General features: G+C 48.9%; 1 protein-coding gene across 2 annotated transcripts in view; it reads left to right on the top strand.

Annotated features, from left to right (window-relative positions):
• The window catches only part of Fsd2 (fibronectin type III and SPRY domain containing 2), a 29,866-nt gene that overhangs the window by 4,645 nt on the left and 9,625 nt on the right, over positions 1–15,596 (top strand). The window contains exons 3-9 of one of the 2 annotated variants that reach the window (XM_055623465.1): positions 1,657–1,887; positions 2,935–2,957; positions 4,798–4,919; positions 6,902–7,057; positions 11,085–11,219; positions 11,874–12,024; positions 13,855–13,988. In XM_055623465.1, the coding sequence (XP_055479440.1) occupies positions 1,657–1,887; positions 2,935–2,957; positions 4,798–4,919; positions 6,902–7,057; positions 11,085–11,219; positions 11,874–12,024; positions 13,855–13,988 (952 nt within the window). The remainder of the gene's footprint in view (positions 1–1,656; positions 1,888–2,934; positions 2,958–4,797; positions 4,920–6,901; positions 7,058–11,084; positions 11,220–11,873; positions 12,025–13,854; positions 13,989–15,596) is intronic. The other variant, XM_055623466.1, reaches the window with a different exon arrangement.

Raw genomic sequence — 15,596 nt, 5'->3', positions numbered from 1 at the left:
AAAGAAAGAAAGAAAGAAAGAAAGAAAGAAAGAAAGAAAGAAAGAAAAAGAAAGAGGGAGACAGCCATGAAAAAACTCCTTATGCTCAGACTGGCGAGATGGCTCAAAGGTTAAGAGCTCAAGCGCACTACTGCTCCTCCAGAGGACCTGGGTTTGATTCCTAGGTGGCTCACAATAGCCCCTAATTCCAGTTCTGGGAATCCAATGCCCCCTCCTGGTCTCTGCTGACTCTGTACACATGGTGCACAGACGCATGCAGGCAAAACTCACAGCTTTTTTTTTTTTAAGTTCCTTATTCTGTCATCCTGCTCTCAGGTCAAAGTATCTTCATCCACAGTGAGGAGGCTGGGGACATCCTGTTATCCTCACTGGGGACTCGTCCATTGCTCCACCTCTCACCACTCTGACTGGGCCCTGTGCTTAGTAACAGTTCTCCAAGTGATTCCCTAGAAGCCTCTTCTCAAACGGCCATGTCATTAGATGAAGATAGCAACAGTCAAAACCCACTGAGCCTTCACGGGCTTCCAGTATGAGAAATGGAGACCAGAAACCCATCTGCTCTGTTCAATGTTTCCCAGACTCTGTGCTCCTAGTTTAAATACTATAGATTTCAGCTAGGTGGTGCATGCCTGTAATCCCAGCACTTGGAAAGCTAAGGCAAGAGTATTGCTGTGAATTCCAGGCCAGCCTGGCATGCAAAGCAGATATCAGGCCATAGAAGGTCACCTGAAAACATGCTGTGTCAAGAAAACAACAACAACAAAAATACAGAAATACCACATGTGCCAGATTCAGTATCAACATCCTTCTCCCTGCATTTCCTCATCCATTGGGCAGTGCCATTTGCCACAATCCCTCCTTCTCTCTCAGCTTTCGTATCTCTCCTTACTGCCATGAACTGAGTTGATAAACTTCTGGTGTTTATATAATCCATGTATCAGTGAAGACAGATAACGTGAGGTGTGAATGTACAAGAGGGAGCATCAGGTGGACTTCTCTCAAGGCAAGCATTTCTTCCTTGAAGTCAAAGCTTCCAGCAAAAAGCCGATTAAGCATTGATGAGCAACCAGGGTGGTTGCCATGGTGATAGGAGGTAGCTAAAACAGGGAGAGGATTGCAACACGATGTCGGGAAAGACAGTAGGGCTTTCTGGCAAGAATATTCAGGGGCGGGGTGGGGAACTGAGCACACATCTCGCTGGGGAAGTTTCAGGACTTGAGTTTGACCCCGACAACCCGCACAGGAAAGCCGGGCGCGGTGACGCAGGCTTGTCATCCCAGTGTTGTGAGACAGAGGCAGGGGGAATCTCTGGGACTTGCCGGCAAACCAGCCTAACTTAATTGACATGCCCCATGCCAGTGAGAGGTCCTGTGGATGGCTGAGGCTGTCCTCTGGCTTATGCATGCACAAACATGTATGTACATAGACATGTCTTATGCATTAACTAATTAACTAGTTAATGATCATTCCTAGAGATCGGAGTTTCCTTTGTTTTCACTCCCCCAGCATCCACTCCAGCATGCTGCAGAGAGATGGGATAAAGTGAAGGGATGAAAGCAGGTCTGGGTAGATGTCATGTCACCTCAGGTAGGGGGGCGACTCTAGTCCACATAGCCACATGTACTAAAATGATGGTTGAGGCCTACTGTCTTGCAGGAGAATTTTGGAAGACAAGAAAAAAACTTTGAGTCACATTACAATGAGATCTTGGAAACTCTTGCTCAAAAGTACGAAAGAAAAATTCAAGCGCTAGGGGAGAAAAAGAAAGAGAAGCTGGAAGCCTTATACGGACAACTGGTCAGCTGTGGAGAAAATCTTGACGCCTGCAGAGAGCTGATGGAAACCATAGAGGAGATGTGTCATGAAGAAAAGGTTGAGTTCTTAAAGGTCTGTGATGAAACATGAAAGAAAGGAGCAAACCTATGAGATGAAATCCCTGGTCTAGCCTAGGGTACGCCAGCCTACCCTCTCTCCTCCTGGAGGTCTGAGTTGACTGGGGTGATCAGCATCTGATGTTCATGGTGGGAAGCTGTCCCTCCATCTCTCCACATCATTAGTGGCCAAGCAGGTGGGAGCACACAGGCCTTTTGCTCCCACCGTTCCCCAGCTAGTTCCAAGCTTTGTTCCTCTGTCCCTTGATCACTGACTGTCCCCTTGATCATGGAGTTGAGTACAGACTGTATCCTGAGAGTTGCCTAGCTGCCTCCGATAGCTTCTCTTAGATCTCTGGGAGAAAATCGGCCCAGGTTAATAAGGTACTTTAAACTGCCCTGTGCCAAGAGTAGCAGTTGTAAATCTTACTTTATAACTTCACTCATTTGCACCCACAAATTTTTTTCTTAATTAAATTCAAATTACATCAGATCTGGCACAAACCTCATACAGCAGAGTTACAGAAATTTCAACCTCAGCTAGAGATCTCCCAAGGTCCCATGAGACAATGGGGCAGATGTAGCTGCTTTCACTAAGGGTTGGGGAGGATTCTTCAGAATCTTTCTAGATACCGAGTGTGACACCCTGATTGTCCAATTATAGCTTCTTCCTGTCACAGTTACGGTAAGAGATGCATGAACAAAGGTGAAAGGAAATCTGGCAGCTGCATGGGCGACACCAATGCTCTCATGGTGTCCCTGTATCTCCAATCCAGAGCATAGGAAACGATGCATTACTTATGACAGTGAAAACTTGTGGACAGCCACAGTGTCCTACAGCAGAGGAACTGTGTTTCCGTGAAAGCGTCCCTTCTAGTCTTTGTAGTGCCCCAAAGGACCCCATATGAACCAGGAGGTGCAGGAGTGTGGAGGGAAATGCTCAAGTATTGTATTTTATTAGTGTAATTTCTCCCTTTTCCTAATTTCCAATCTGAAAGGGTTTATTATATTGTTGGCAAAAATTATTTCTTCAATGAGTTTAATATTTTCTCTTCCTTTTCAGGATGCAGTGGCTATGACTGACAGGTAATATTTTTGTCCTGATTCCAGTTTCTTTTTCCATTTCTTTCACCTTCTAGATGCGTTTCCACCAGGCTATCTCTTTCCACCTTTCAGCTTCAGTGACCCTATAAATAAAATAGTGCTGGCTTCGCAATGGCGGTGTGGGGTCGGTGGGGCCCTTTGGTATTGAATCTTGTACTCTCTGGGCCAGAAGCGAACGTGTGTGGTGAGACACATTCCTATGCTCAGGTCCCCCTCACACACACGAGAACTTTGTTTCACTGGGAGAGCCTGAGAGCTGGAACAACTCCCCAGCTCTCCCCAGCCCTCCCCAGCCCTCCCCAGCCCTCCCCAGCCCTCCCCAGCCCTCCCCAGCCCTCCCCAGCCCTCGGTCATGTTGAGGCAGAAAGCATGCACATTTTAAAGGCAGATGCAACAGAGTGTAAATCCTGCTCCCACAGTGACCTGGGACAGGGGCAAGTCCAAGGCCCACCATCCCTATTTATAAACGGGCGGTTCTGTGGAAACTCAGTAAGACAGTGTCTGTAAAGAAAATAGCGGCTTAATACTGTAAGGGCCTACATGCATATGTTTTGGCAAAAATGGGCCTGGATTTCAAATTCTACCTTTGCCACTTAGAAAGCCTTGTGACTGCTGGGGAGTGGACACAAGACCATCCAGAGAGGTTCTTATCCTGTGAGTCGGGACCATCGGAAAACACCTATTTCCGATGGTCTTAGGATGGTCTTAGCAATGAAAATAATTGTATGGTGGGGTCATCACAACATGAGGAACCATATTAAAGGGCTGCAGCATTAGGGAGGTTGAGAACCACTGGTCTAGGGCTTCCGGAGCACCAACATGAGGGTACTTGACCACGTGGAATGCGAGTCTTGAGAGTAGAAACCCCAAGTCCGTGTGGAGATCCGGGATGATGTGGGACTGGAGAAGGTTGCCTCCTGCTGATGGATGAACTCCAACCTTAGGATCAACCCTTCCTCTTCCCCCGGGAAGGCTCAGACATGATAGATGGTTTGGATAGGAAGTGTTCCCTAAAAGGCTCATGGGTTGGAGGCTTCGGTCTCAAAGCAGCTACCATCGTAAGTGAGAACCCATGGAAATGGTTGGATTAGTAGAACTCTGACCTCATGAATGAGACTACTTTGGGGGGTTCATAATTCTATAGTGCAGTTGGGAGGTGCTGGAAATGAGGAGTTGGGGTGCCCTTGAAGGAAGTGGGTTACTAGAGGTTTGCCTTTGAAGGATGCACCTTGGTCCTGGCTCCTTCTTCTTGCCTCTCTCTCTCTCTCTGCTTCCTGGCTGCCCCCAAAATTCGAAGCTTTCCTCCATTTTGACCCGCCTCCACACACACAAAGTTTCCACCACAGGCCCAAGAGCAATGGAGCCAGCTGATCTTTGACTGAAAACGAGCCCTCCCTTTCAGCTGCTTATCTCAGGGATTTGTCAAAGCAGCAAACTACAGCAACCCCCAGGCCCATCATCAAGCCAGCAGAGTCCAGAAGCAGGTGAAGAAAGGCCAGTTTGGCAGAGGCCCTCTTCATTTACTGCTAGTGGCCTAGCTCTATAATATCCCCTAAGAAAGCCCTCCGTCTTTGTGGGAATTTGTGTCTTTTTAAAACCATGTATGAGTGTTTTGCCTACAAGTATGTCTGTGTACCATGTGGGTACCTGGTGTCCACAGAGGGCAGAAAGAGGGTGTCACATTTCCTGGAACTGGAGTTACAGGAGGGGGGGGGTGAACTGCCATTTGGGTGCTGGCAACTGAACCTAGATCCCTGGGAAGAATAACCAGTGTGCCTAACCACTGATCCCCAGCCCCTGGGCATGCCCTTTATGCCAACAGACTGGGGAAATTCCTAAAAACCAAAACAGACGTGGAGCTCTCTGCACAGCCTGAGTTTGAAGATCAGACCCTGGACTTCTCTGATGTGGAGCAGCTGATGGACTCCATCAACACCATTCCAGGTGTGACTCTGACCTGAGCATCTTCGCAGCAGCTTAGATGAGACAGAGAGAGGGAGGGGGGAGAGAGAGAGAACACCACTTGTGACATGAGTGGACCAAAATGGAGTCTAGTAAGCAAGATAAACCATCCACAGAAAGATAAACATCGCATGAGTCTCTTTCCGTGAGGTACCCGAAGTAGTCAAACCCATGGAATCAGAAAACAGAATGGTGGCAGCCCAGGACTGGAGAGGGAGAGATAGGGACTGCTCAGTGTGACAGCACAGCACCTGGAGCTAACAGTAACCATCACTTCCACACATGGTAAGGGGTAGATCTGATGCTAAGGGTTCTTAACAAACCTGTGCACATCCTCTCTCTCTCTCTCTCTCTCTCTCTCTCTCTCTCTGTGTGTGTGTTTGGGAGGGGGTGCATATTCACATACATTAATGTGCCTGTGGAGGCCAGAGATTGACATCAGGTGTCTTCCTCAACCACACTTCATTTTTTTTTGAAACAAGGTCTCTCTCCGGAGCTCCTGAGTTGTCTAGACTATCTGGACAGTAAGCTGGCAGGAATCCTCCTGTCTCAAAGGCATACATGACTGCTGCCTGGCTTTCTATGTGGGTGCTGGGGATCCAGACTCAGGTCCCCAGGCTTATTTGGCAAGTGCTTTTACTGATGGAGCCATCTCCTCGGCTTTCTTTCTCTTCTAAGGCTCAGCGGTACCACCATTTCTCTCTCCATTAATCTGTTGGTGGACACTTAGTTGTTCTCTTCTCTTGACCACTGTGAGTAAGGCTACCATGAAATGAATGTGCAAAATGTCTAGGATCCTGATTTCAACTCTTTGGATATACACGCAAATGTAAGATTGCTGACCCTTTGGACAGTTCTCTCCCTCACTCCTTCTGCAGTGCTGGGGATTGAACCCAGTAGCTCGTACCTGCCACACAAGTACTACATCTCTGGGTTACACTACCAGCCCTGCCCTCCTTTAAAGCCGGGGTCTTACTGAATCGCCCATGTAGTTTTGCACTTCTGGACTCGTGTGATTTCCTGGCCTCCTGGGTGTGACATTACAGACACTCACAGTTCCCTGTTAGTTTTTGTTGTTGTTGTTTTGTTTTGTTTTTGTGGTTTGCCATGCTCCAGGTTTCCTCGGGGGCTGTACAGAGGTACATCGCTGGCAGTCCCCACGGCTTCCTGTTCTCCAGATCCCTGCCAATGCTCGTCATCCTTTGCTTTCTGGGTGTGGCTAGTCTAGCAGGCATGAGGAGATAGCTTTTTATTGTTTGGGGGTTTTTGTTTATTTGTTGTTTTTAGTTTTGTTGAGACAGCATCTAACTCTGTCCCCAGGCTACTTTGAAACTCACAGCGTAGCCTAGGCTCACCTCACACCTGTGATCCTTCTGCCTCAGCCTCCCAGGTACTGGGATTCCAGGCATGCGACACCATGTATGGTCCTCGAGTTATGGTTTTGATCTGCATTTTCCTCATGTTAGTGATGCTGAGCACCAGTTCATACTTCTTGGTGGCAGTTTGTCTTTTTTGTTCACTTGTTTTCGAGACAGGGTTTCTCTGTGTAGCATTGGCTGTCCTGGACTTGCTTTGTAGACCAGGCTGGCCTCCCATTCACAGTGATCCACTTGCCTCTGTCTCCTTGAGCGCTGGGATTAAAGGAATGTGCCACCATGCCAGGCTCTTTTATGTCTTTTTCAGAAAACCCATGTTTACGTGCTTTGCTCATTTTAAAATGACATTATTTAGGGTTTTTCTGTTATCGTTGAGCTTTGGAGAGTCTTCGGTGTTTTGAATACCAGTTACAAATACCTCTTGCCTGTCCTCTATGGGCACCATGCATGCCCATAGCACACAGACACATACGCAGACAGAACACTCCCAAACACACACAAAACAATACAACAGAACAAAACCCGCCCACTCCCGTCCCACACCTACACATACAGCTCCTCCTTGTTTTCTCTCTCTTCCTTTTTTAGCTCCCTCTGCTCCGGTGATAAATCCCCAGGCGCCCAACTCAGCCACCGGCTCCTCAGTCCGTGTGTGCTGGAGCTTATACGCTGATGACACTGTGGAGAGCTATCAGCTGTCCTACAGGCCGGTGCGAGACAGCTCATCCGGCAAGGACCAAACAGGTAAGGGCTAGGGCCTGGAATGGCTGTCGCTGACCGGAACGCTTCCGGGAACGGCCCTTGCTCGCTGGTGGCGGCTCTGGGCCCATCTCCCCCGCCCCGGTGAAATGGCTTGAGCAGTAGCAGGGCGGGGGGTGGGGGGGAGCACTCTTCCGCCAATCATCCATCAGCCCTTCTCCTGTGGGCAGCGTCCTCGCTTTTCTTGTTGCTAAGTATCCGATGAGAAATAACTTTAAGAGGGGAGGGCTTAAGCTGGCTCACAGTTTGAGAGTACAGTCTGCCGTTGCAGGGAGGGCATGGTAGCAGGAGCAGCCGGTCACATTGTATCCCGGACCTCATCCCACAGGATAGTGGTATTCAGATTGGGTCATCCTCAGTCCCCGCCCCCCGGGTCACTCCTCCTCAGCTAAACCCCTTCGGAAAGGCATTCATAGACAAGCTTGTCTCCTCAGTGACTCTAAATCCCATTAAGAGGACTCATCATAGGCCAGCTTCCTGATAGTATATCAAATAGCACAGGTGAATCAACTTTTTATTGTTGTTCTTGTTTTTTTGAGACAGGGTTTCTCTGTGTAACAACCCTGCCTGTGCTCGAACAAGCTCTGTAGACCAGTCTGGCCTTGAACCCACGGAGATCCACCCCTCTCTGCCTCCCAGGTGCTCTCATGAGTGCCTTTTGTCGATAGATCAACTTTTAAGGAGGGCATTTCAGTTTTAGCTCATGGTTTCCGTCTTTAATGCCACAGTACATCACAGCAGAGTGTGGCAGAGCAACTGGTCATCCGATAGCATCAGTGGAGCCAAAACACAGGGAGGGGCTAGGGTACCAGTGTTCCTTTCAATGACATGTCCCCAATGCCCTATCTTCCTACAATAACGCCCCACCTCCTAAAGGTTTCACCACCTCCTGGAGTCAGAAGCTAGCAACAGCCTTGAACGCACAGCTGTTGGGCAGCACGTCCTTAAACCATAACCATGATCTCCCACAAAAGGGAGATCAGACTGCAAAAAACCTGCCTCCCAAACTCCACATGGCTTACATAACCAGGGTTTGGTCCCGCTAGGTCGGTCTGTCCAGTGTGAGTTGGGTCAGAGTGAGGTTTCTGGGCTTTGATAGATAAGGATGGTGGAGGCTCAGAGAAAAACGAGCCATCTGTGGGTCACAGTGAGCTGTGGCAGAACCAGGCTCCTTGCCCAGAGCACTGTTCACCGTTCCAGGCTGTGCAGGTGGGGGCTCTGGGTTAGGGAGGTGACAATGACAGCATTTCAGCCCAGGGGCCAGGAAGGAGGAGGAAGGTTTGTTTGTGTAATTATTTTTTATTATTTGAAACTTTCATACATTTCTACAATGAATATTGATTTGTCCATCAGGCCTCCTCCCCTCCAGCTCCTCCTAGAGCCCCCACCCCATCTCTCTTCATGTCCTCTTTTTAGTTTTGGTTTTTTTTTTTTTTTTTAAAGATTTATCTATTATGTATACAGTATTCTGCCTGCATGTACACCTTCATACCAGAAGAGGGCACCAGATCTCATTATGATGGTTGTGAGCCACCATGTGGTTGCTGGGAATTGAACTCAGGACCTTTAGGAAGAAGAGTCGGTGCTCTTAACCTCTGAGCCATCTCTCCATGTGCTCGCCCTATGCATATGGGCATATGGCCATCACTGGGGCATGAGAACCTACCAGTGGCCCCATTCTCGGAGACAAGCGTCTCTCCTTCCTTCAGATGCCATCAGCTGCCCATAGTTCCTTCACGAGGGGGTGGGGCCTCCCGGGCCCATCCCTGACCCATTTGACCGGCTAGATCTATGCAGGTAGCCACAGCTGCTGTTAGTTGATTGTGCAATTGCCATATCCTGTCTAGAAGTCAGTCAGCATTTCACAGCTTTCTTCCCCCATTTCCCCCCTCTTATTTGAACTTCCCTGAGCCTTGGATGGTGGGACATTGATATAAGATGGCCAAACAACAGCTAAGCACTCAGAACTATTGACATGTTTGCATTCAGCATTTTGACCAGTTAGGAATCTCTGCATTAACCATTACCCACCGTAAAAAGAACCTTCTCTGGCCAAAGTTGACAGCAGCACAAATCTATGGGTTGCAGACATAAATATTTAGAGTGCAGCCGATAACATGACCATTTATCAAAATGACAACAGTAGGTTCCCCACCAAGGTCTATAATCTCCCTAGTCATGGACTCTTGACCAAGTTTCTACGACCAGGTATGAAATCGTTCCTGTGGAGCAGATCTCACAACCTATCAGAAAGTGGTTGGTTAACCTCCTAACTATCAGGCCGCTATAGCACCAATGAGTATATTTGCCAGTAGGTTAGTGCTATAGCATGAATGCTCCAGTGCCGGGAAAGATCACTGATGTATTTTTTCCCCATAGCAGCCTATATAGGACCTTCTGGCACTGTGAGGGCTAGCCAACAGGAAGGAAACTTCCATCCTAGCTCCAACTTGATCTTTCTAGGCTCTGTGAGGTCATCTGCTGTCTCCAGCAACAGGATGTTACCATCTAGTCCTGACGGGCATCAAAGCAGTGAAAAATCACCTGTATTGTTTACGGAGTCTCAGAGAGCGCTCTGACCAATAACTCTCAGGAAAGTAGCTGTGGCGGTTTGAATGAGAAATGTCCCCCATTGGCTCAAGTCCCCCATTTCAACATTTGGCCGGTGGTGCTATTTGGGGAGGTTCAAGATGTAGCCTTGCCAGAGGAAGTAAGTGGCCGGGAGTGGGTCCTTGAGAGTATGTAGCCTCATCCGACTTTGAGTTCACCTCTCTATCCTGCGCTTGTGGTTAAGGATGTGCGTATTCGGCTTCCTGCTCCAGCGCCTGCCCGCTTCTGTGCCTCCCTACCGCAAAGAACTCTTCCCCCTCTGAAACCACAAGCCCCAGCAAGCTCTCTTCCATAAGTAACTCTTGGTGGCATTGTTTCATCATAGCAACAGAAAAGTAACCAATATAGTAGCCTACTCCTAAAACTGATTCTCATTAAGGACATCCGGCTTCTGAGAGAAGTTTTATTCATGCATGCAGGGCATCATCATCATCATCATCATCATTTACCAAGTAACAGATTTGTGATTTTTTTATACCTTTCAATTGGTTAGATTTATGAGAGAGGGTCTAAGTAGCCCAGAGTGGCCTTGAACTTCACAGCTATCCCCCTGTCTCAGCCTCCTTACAGATGTACATCACTTTGTCAATTAGTTTCTGCTCTGTGACAACACTTCCTGCCCCTAATCTGGTGGCTTAAAATAATGCATATTTATTGTTTAATAATTTTATGGGTTGGCTAGACAGCTCAGGTCTGAGACCCCTTGAGTGCAATCAGACCAAGGTGGCTTTATTCATTATGATGGTTAATCTCCGTTGTCAAGGTGAGGGATTTAAAACCACCACAGAAACACACCTCTGGGTGTCTCCAGGAAGGTGTTTCCAGGAAGGTTTAACAGAGCAGGCAAAATCCACCCTGAATGGGAGTGGCACCATCCCACGGGACCTGGTCCCAGGCTGATTAAAGAAGAGAAAGCAAGTTGAGCACCAGGCTTAGCTCTCTGCTCCCTGAGCCTGGATACGATGTGAGCAGCTGCTTCACCTTGCTGCCATCTTACCTTCCTGCCCCAGTGGGAACCTTCCTTCCTTAAGTTGCTTTTTATCAGGTAAAGGTAACAAAATCTTCCCTTCTGGCCTTAGCTGGGACAGCTGGTGCAGGGAGGGGAGGAGGGCTTTTTTTGAACTCTTGAAGGTATCCTCAGGCTCTTTCATATGTGGTAAAAGCATTCCTCCCAACAGGGGCATGGGGGGGCAGGTCCCTCACTGTGTCCCAAGCCTCTTCTTGTGTCATGTTTGTCACTGAACCACTGCTAAGGTGGTCACCAAAGTAAGCTCCACTTTAAGCACTGGTGAAGCAGCCAGAGCCTCTCAACGCATGCTGTGGGGTTGTGCTGGTAGAGGAGGGAGGAAACAGCAGCCCAGGGACACAGTAATGCTTGAATTCTGTTTTCTTTTTCTTCCAGAGTTCTCCATGACAGTCAAAGAAACATATTGCTCAGTGACAAATCTTGAGCCAAATACCCAATATGAATTTTGGGTCATAGCTCAGAACAGGACTGGTCCCAGCCCCTCTAGTGAGCACGCAGTGTATATGACAGGTACTGAGTTGTTCCTTTTCATTCAAGGGGACACAGGATGCAGGTTTCTAGATGGGACTGGGTTTTCCATTTCATTTGAAAGGACAGAAGGAGCTGTGTGTGGTGACTTTCTTTCTGTGCCTCCTTGAATGCACTAGATCTACATGCCTGGTGTGGCGGGGGCATTTTTTCGTGGTCAGTCTGCAACTTACAGCACAGTTACGCTGTCACTTAGGACTTGTATTAAGTTACTGTGCCCACGGCAACTTAAAGGAGGGGTTTATTTGAGGTCACAGTTCCTGAGGGATGAGAGGCATGGCAGAGACGTGGCAGCAGGGACAGGGGCAGGAGCAGGAAGATGAGGACTCACATCCTGAACCGCAAGTGCGAAGCAGAGAGAGTGAACTTGAAATGGTGTGTCTTTACGTCCTCAAAGCCTGCCTACAGTGACACACATCCTCCAACACCTCCTAAAACTCTCCAAACGGGGCTACCGGCTGGGACCCAAGCACTCCAATACCCTAGACTATGGGGACTATTTATTATTCAGTCCTCAAGCCCAGGAATGTCTGAAAGGGGTTCCCAGGCACTGCTGTGGTATTTGTCCACAGCTCCAAACAAAATGACTGGAACTGAACCCAACGGTTGCTTGTGTCCCCTTTCTCCCGTGCTTAGCCCCCTCGCCTCCCACTATAAAAAGAGAGGCAATCAGAAGCTGTGAAGAGGCTGCTCTAATTTGCTGGGAGTCCGGGAACCTGAATCCTGTGGACTCCTACACGGTGGAGCTGATCCAGGCAGAAACGCCAGAAGCCTCGGGGGTGACAGAGTGAGTCCTGAGGCCTTCCCCCCCCCCCCCCCCCCCGTTGCTAAAGCATTTGCAGTATGGGGACAAGGTCACAATTTGTGACACATAGCAATCTTAATTAGGTTTCTCAGGGTTCCCAAGAAGTGGCTAGACCGTTATTATTGATCATGAATGATGATTACAAGTGGTGAAACACTATCTTCTTCTTTTTTTTTTTTTAATCCAGTTAGGAGCTGGGAGGAGGCACAGTGGGTAAGAGTGCTTGCTGTACAAGTCTGAGTGTCTGAGTTAGGACCTCCAGCACCTGTGTGGTTCTGGGTGTGAGCTGGGTGTGGCTACTCACCTGTAACCCCAGTTGTTAGCAGGTAGAGACAGAAGGATTACAGCGTCTTACTGGCTGCTAGCTCCAGCATCAATGAGAGACTCTGTCTCAAAGGAATAAGGCAGAAAGTGACAGAGAACACTTGATGTCCTCCTCTGCCCTATGTATACACATAGGTACATATATCTGCCCACACCCATGTGCGCACTCGCGCGCACATACACACATACACACACACACACAGTTTAATGAAATTAAGATTTATCTTTGGGGCAAGCATGGTGTCACATGCCTGTTAACTCAGAACTTGGGGGGCTGAGGCAGAAGCATTGCCAAGAGTTTGAGGATGGCCTGGGCTATAGAGTGAGGCCTCATCTCAAAACAACAATAAAAGCAAAACTATCTGGGGGTGCGGTGCATGCCTGTAATCCCAGAATTTGGGAGGTGGAGGCAGGAGGATCAGGAGTTCAAGAGCTTCCTCATCTGTATAGCAAATTCAAGCCCAGCACAGGTCTGAGACCCCACCTTAAAAAAAAAAAAGAAAAGATTCCTTTTCATTCGTGTATCAATAACTGAGAAATTCAAGGTAGTGGAGAACTAGAAAGAGACATTTTTTGCCCTAAGGAACTCATGGTGCAGGGAGGAAAATAAGTATAAGCAAGCCACAAACTACGTGTAAAGCACACAACTTGGGGAGAGAACAAAGGATGACAGAAAGAAGGGGGGGTGGAGGCCTCTTCTTTGATGTTTAAACTGAGTCTGGGATAGGAGGACTGAACCCGAGAAGGGCAAGAGTGGGCCAGGTTTTTTGGGGAGAGAAGGACTTCGTAACCATGACCCTGGGGACAGGAGTGGGCTGGATATACTTCGGGAACTGGGACTAATGTGATTGAAATTAGAGCATGAGGGAGAAGGACACCAGGGTGACAAAGGAGACTCAGTGTACAATGTACGAAGGATTGGAAGGCTGTCCGGAGGCCTCCCCACCAGTCTGAGAGTGAGGTCCTTTACAAGCCTATGAGAACTGGGCATGGTAGCTGCCAGGGTCTATGGGCCCTGAGAGTTTACAACAGGACACCACAGAGGAAGTATGGCTACTTCGGGCTTAGAGCCAGGCAGTCCTAACACTTACAGATCAGTCGCCTAGCTGAACAGTTGTTTTTAACAGAGTCGTCTGCTCACAGACATACACTGAAAGGCTGTTACGGGTCCAGGACTGTCCTTCCGTGTACTCGGTTCTGCCCTCAGGAAGGTCGTGGCCCTAACAGCCAGAGACAGACACAGGGGGCATACTCGGTAAACGCCCCAGTAGACATGGTAAGCACAGCGCGGGGTGCTTGGGTCACCTGGCTGAGGAGCTCGGAAGGGAGACAGGCAGACACAGACTGGCAAGTAAGCTGTGAGCTGTGGGAGGTCTGCGCAGGAAGCCCATCCTCATCCTGCGCTGCTGTGGGCCAGAGGACCACGGGTGGGAGAAGAGTGTCTGGTGCTTGGGCTGGTGCTGACTGTCTCTCTGCTCCTGTGCACAGATCTGTGGTCGGCATCCCGACCTGTGAGTCCCTGATACGGCTGCAGCCTGGACACAGCTACACAATCTACATTCGAGCCCTCAATGTCGGGGGCACCAGTACCAGGAGCAAGCCTGCTACCGTGGGCACCACAGGTCTGTGCCCCAGCCACACACTCTGGGAATCAAAATTAGCCATTTGGTTGCAGCCTCAGTGCTGCTAAGAGCACATCAGAAAACATGTTAACTATCACCTTATGCACAGATGGGGCATCCAAGGGGCTCCTCGGTCATCAAAGCCCTTGCTCTCCTTTTATAGACGGAGACCCAAGCCCCAGAGAACTTGGGTTGCCTGAGCTAGCACTAGAACTCAAGGCTATCTCTGTGCCACTCAGGTACCAAAGGCTGTTCCACTGGATCTGTTGTGGCCTATAGATTTCTTACCTCACTGGTTTTTCGGTTTTGTTTGGTCTTACTATGTGGCTCAGGCTGGTCTGGAACTCATTATGTAGTCAAGCTGACCCAGAACTCAAGATGATCCTCTTGCCTCAAGCCTTGTCAATGCTGGGCATCACAGGTGTGAGCCCGCACACCTGCCTTGGAAGAGAGTTTTTATGACACTCTCCAAGAACTGCAAGCAGCCATGGCCACCTCCCTGCTCCCACTGTCATACTGAGCACCTCCCCACTTCAGTTAGAAGCCAACTGAGCCTCCCCACTGCCTCCACGCTCTGACCTTGCTCTGACCATACTGGGTGCTTCTCATCTGCCTTCAACCTGTCCCGTAAACTCGTCCTGAGTGAGCAGAGACCTCATTAGAAACATCTGCTACCACTGTCACCACCCCCGCCCTGAGCAATGCTACAGCACCACGACCTGAGCATTTTCTGAGGCCTCCTCCGGAAGTCTCACAGAGCAATCCTGTTCCAGCCAGTTGAGTGGGTGGCCCCCAGGTGAGCAGCGGAAGCAGAGAGCCCAGCCAGGGTTTGGGGAACGAATTTCCCTTGACTGGGATCTTTTACTGAAACACACTGTACCTCTTTGTCCCCGTTTCCATTGGCAGGAGGAGAGGTCTGAAAGTGACCCACATCTCTATTCCTGTCACATAGATGGGAAAAGCAAGTTGGCTGGTTTGAAATAGCAGATGCTTGCTCTAAAAAGCAAAAAACAAACAAACAAACAAACAAACAAACAAACGATGACACCGAGAGCAGGGAACAAAGGTACAGCCAGCTCTGTTATCTTTCAGAGGCTGAAGCAGGAGAATTGCTACAAGTTCAAGGACAGTTTGTGCCACAGATGAGCCTGGGCTACAGTATGAGACCCTGTCTAAAAACAAAAACAAAACAAAACAAAAACAAAATACAAGTTCCCTCAATTTTTTTTTCCTTGGGCAAGGTTAGAAACTCTTACTCAGGTATAAACACTCAGCCTGCAAATTCAAAACCTGGTCTCTGGAATCAGAAGGGTGAGTAGTTCAATCTGACATCTATCACTTACCAGCCTATTTCTTAACCACCTGTGCCTTGGTGTCCTCATCTACAAAATGAAGACAGTAACACCCCTGTCTAGGTATGGCCACAAGGCCTCAGGGAGATAAGATGTGCAAACTGCATGGCAATAATTGTACAAGTCCTGCCCCACAATGTGGCCACCCTATTCACAGGTTGGTCATGGCTCTGTCCGGGGAGGGCTTCTGTGGCTCCCTCAGGAAGAAGCCATGTGCTTGGCTAACGCCACTAGGCCATGTTAGGAAAGTCCTGCA

The sequence above is a fragment of the Psammomys obesus genome, unplaced genomic scaffold (assembly GCF_907164565.1).
Source record: "Psammomys obesus unplaced genomic scaffold, mPsaObe1.curated_primary_1811, whole genome shotgun sequence".
Classification (NCBI taxonomy): Eukaryota; Metazoa; Chordata; class Mammalia; order Rodentia; family Muridae; genus Psammomys; species Psammomys obesus.
The sequence above is the reverse complement of the archived record's forward strand: the minus strand, read 5'-3'. Positions and strand labels throughout refer to the sequence as shown.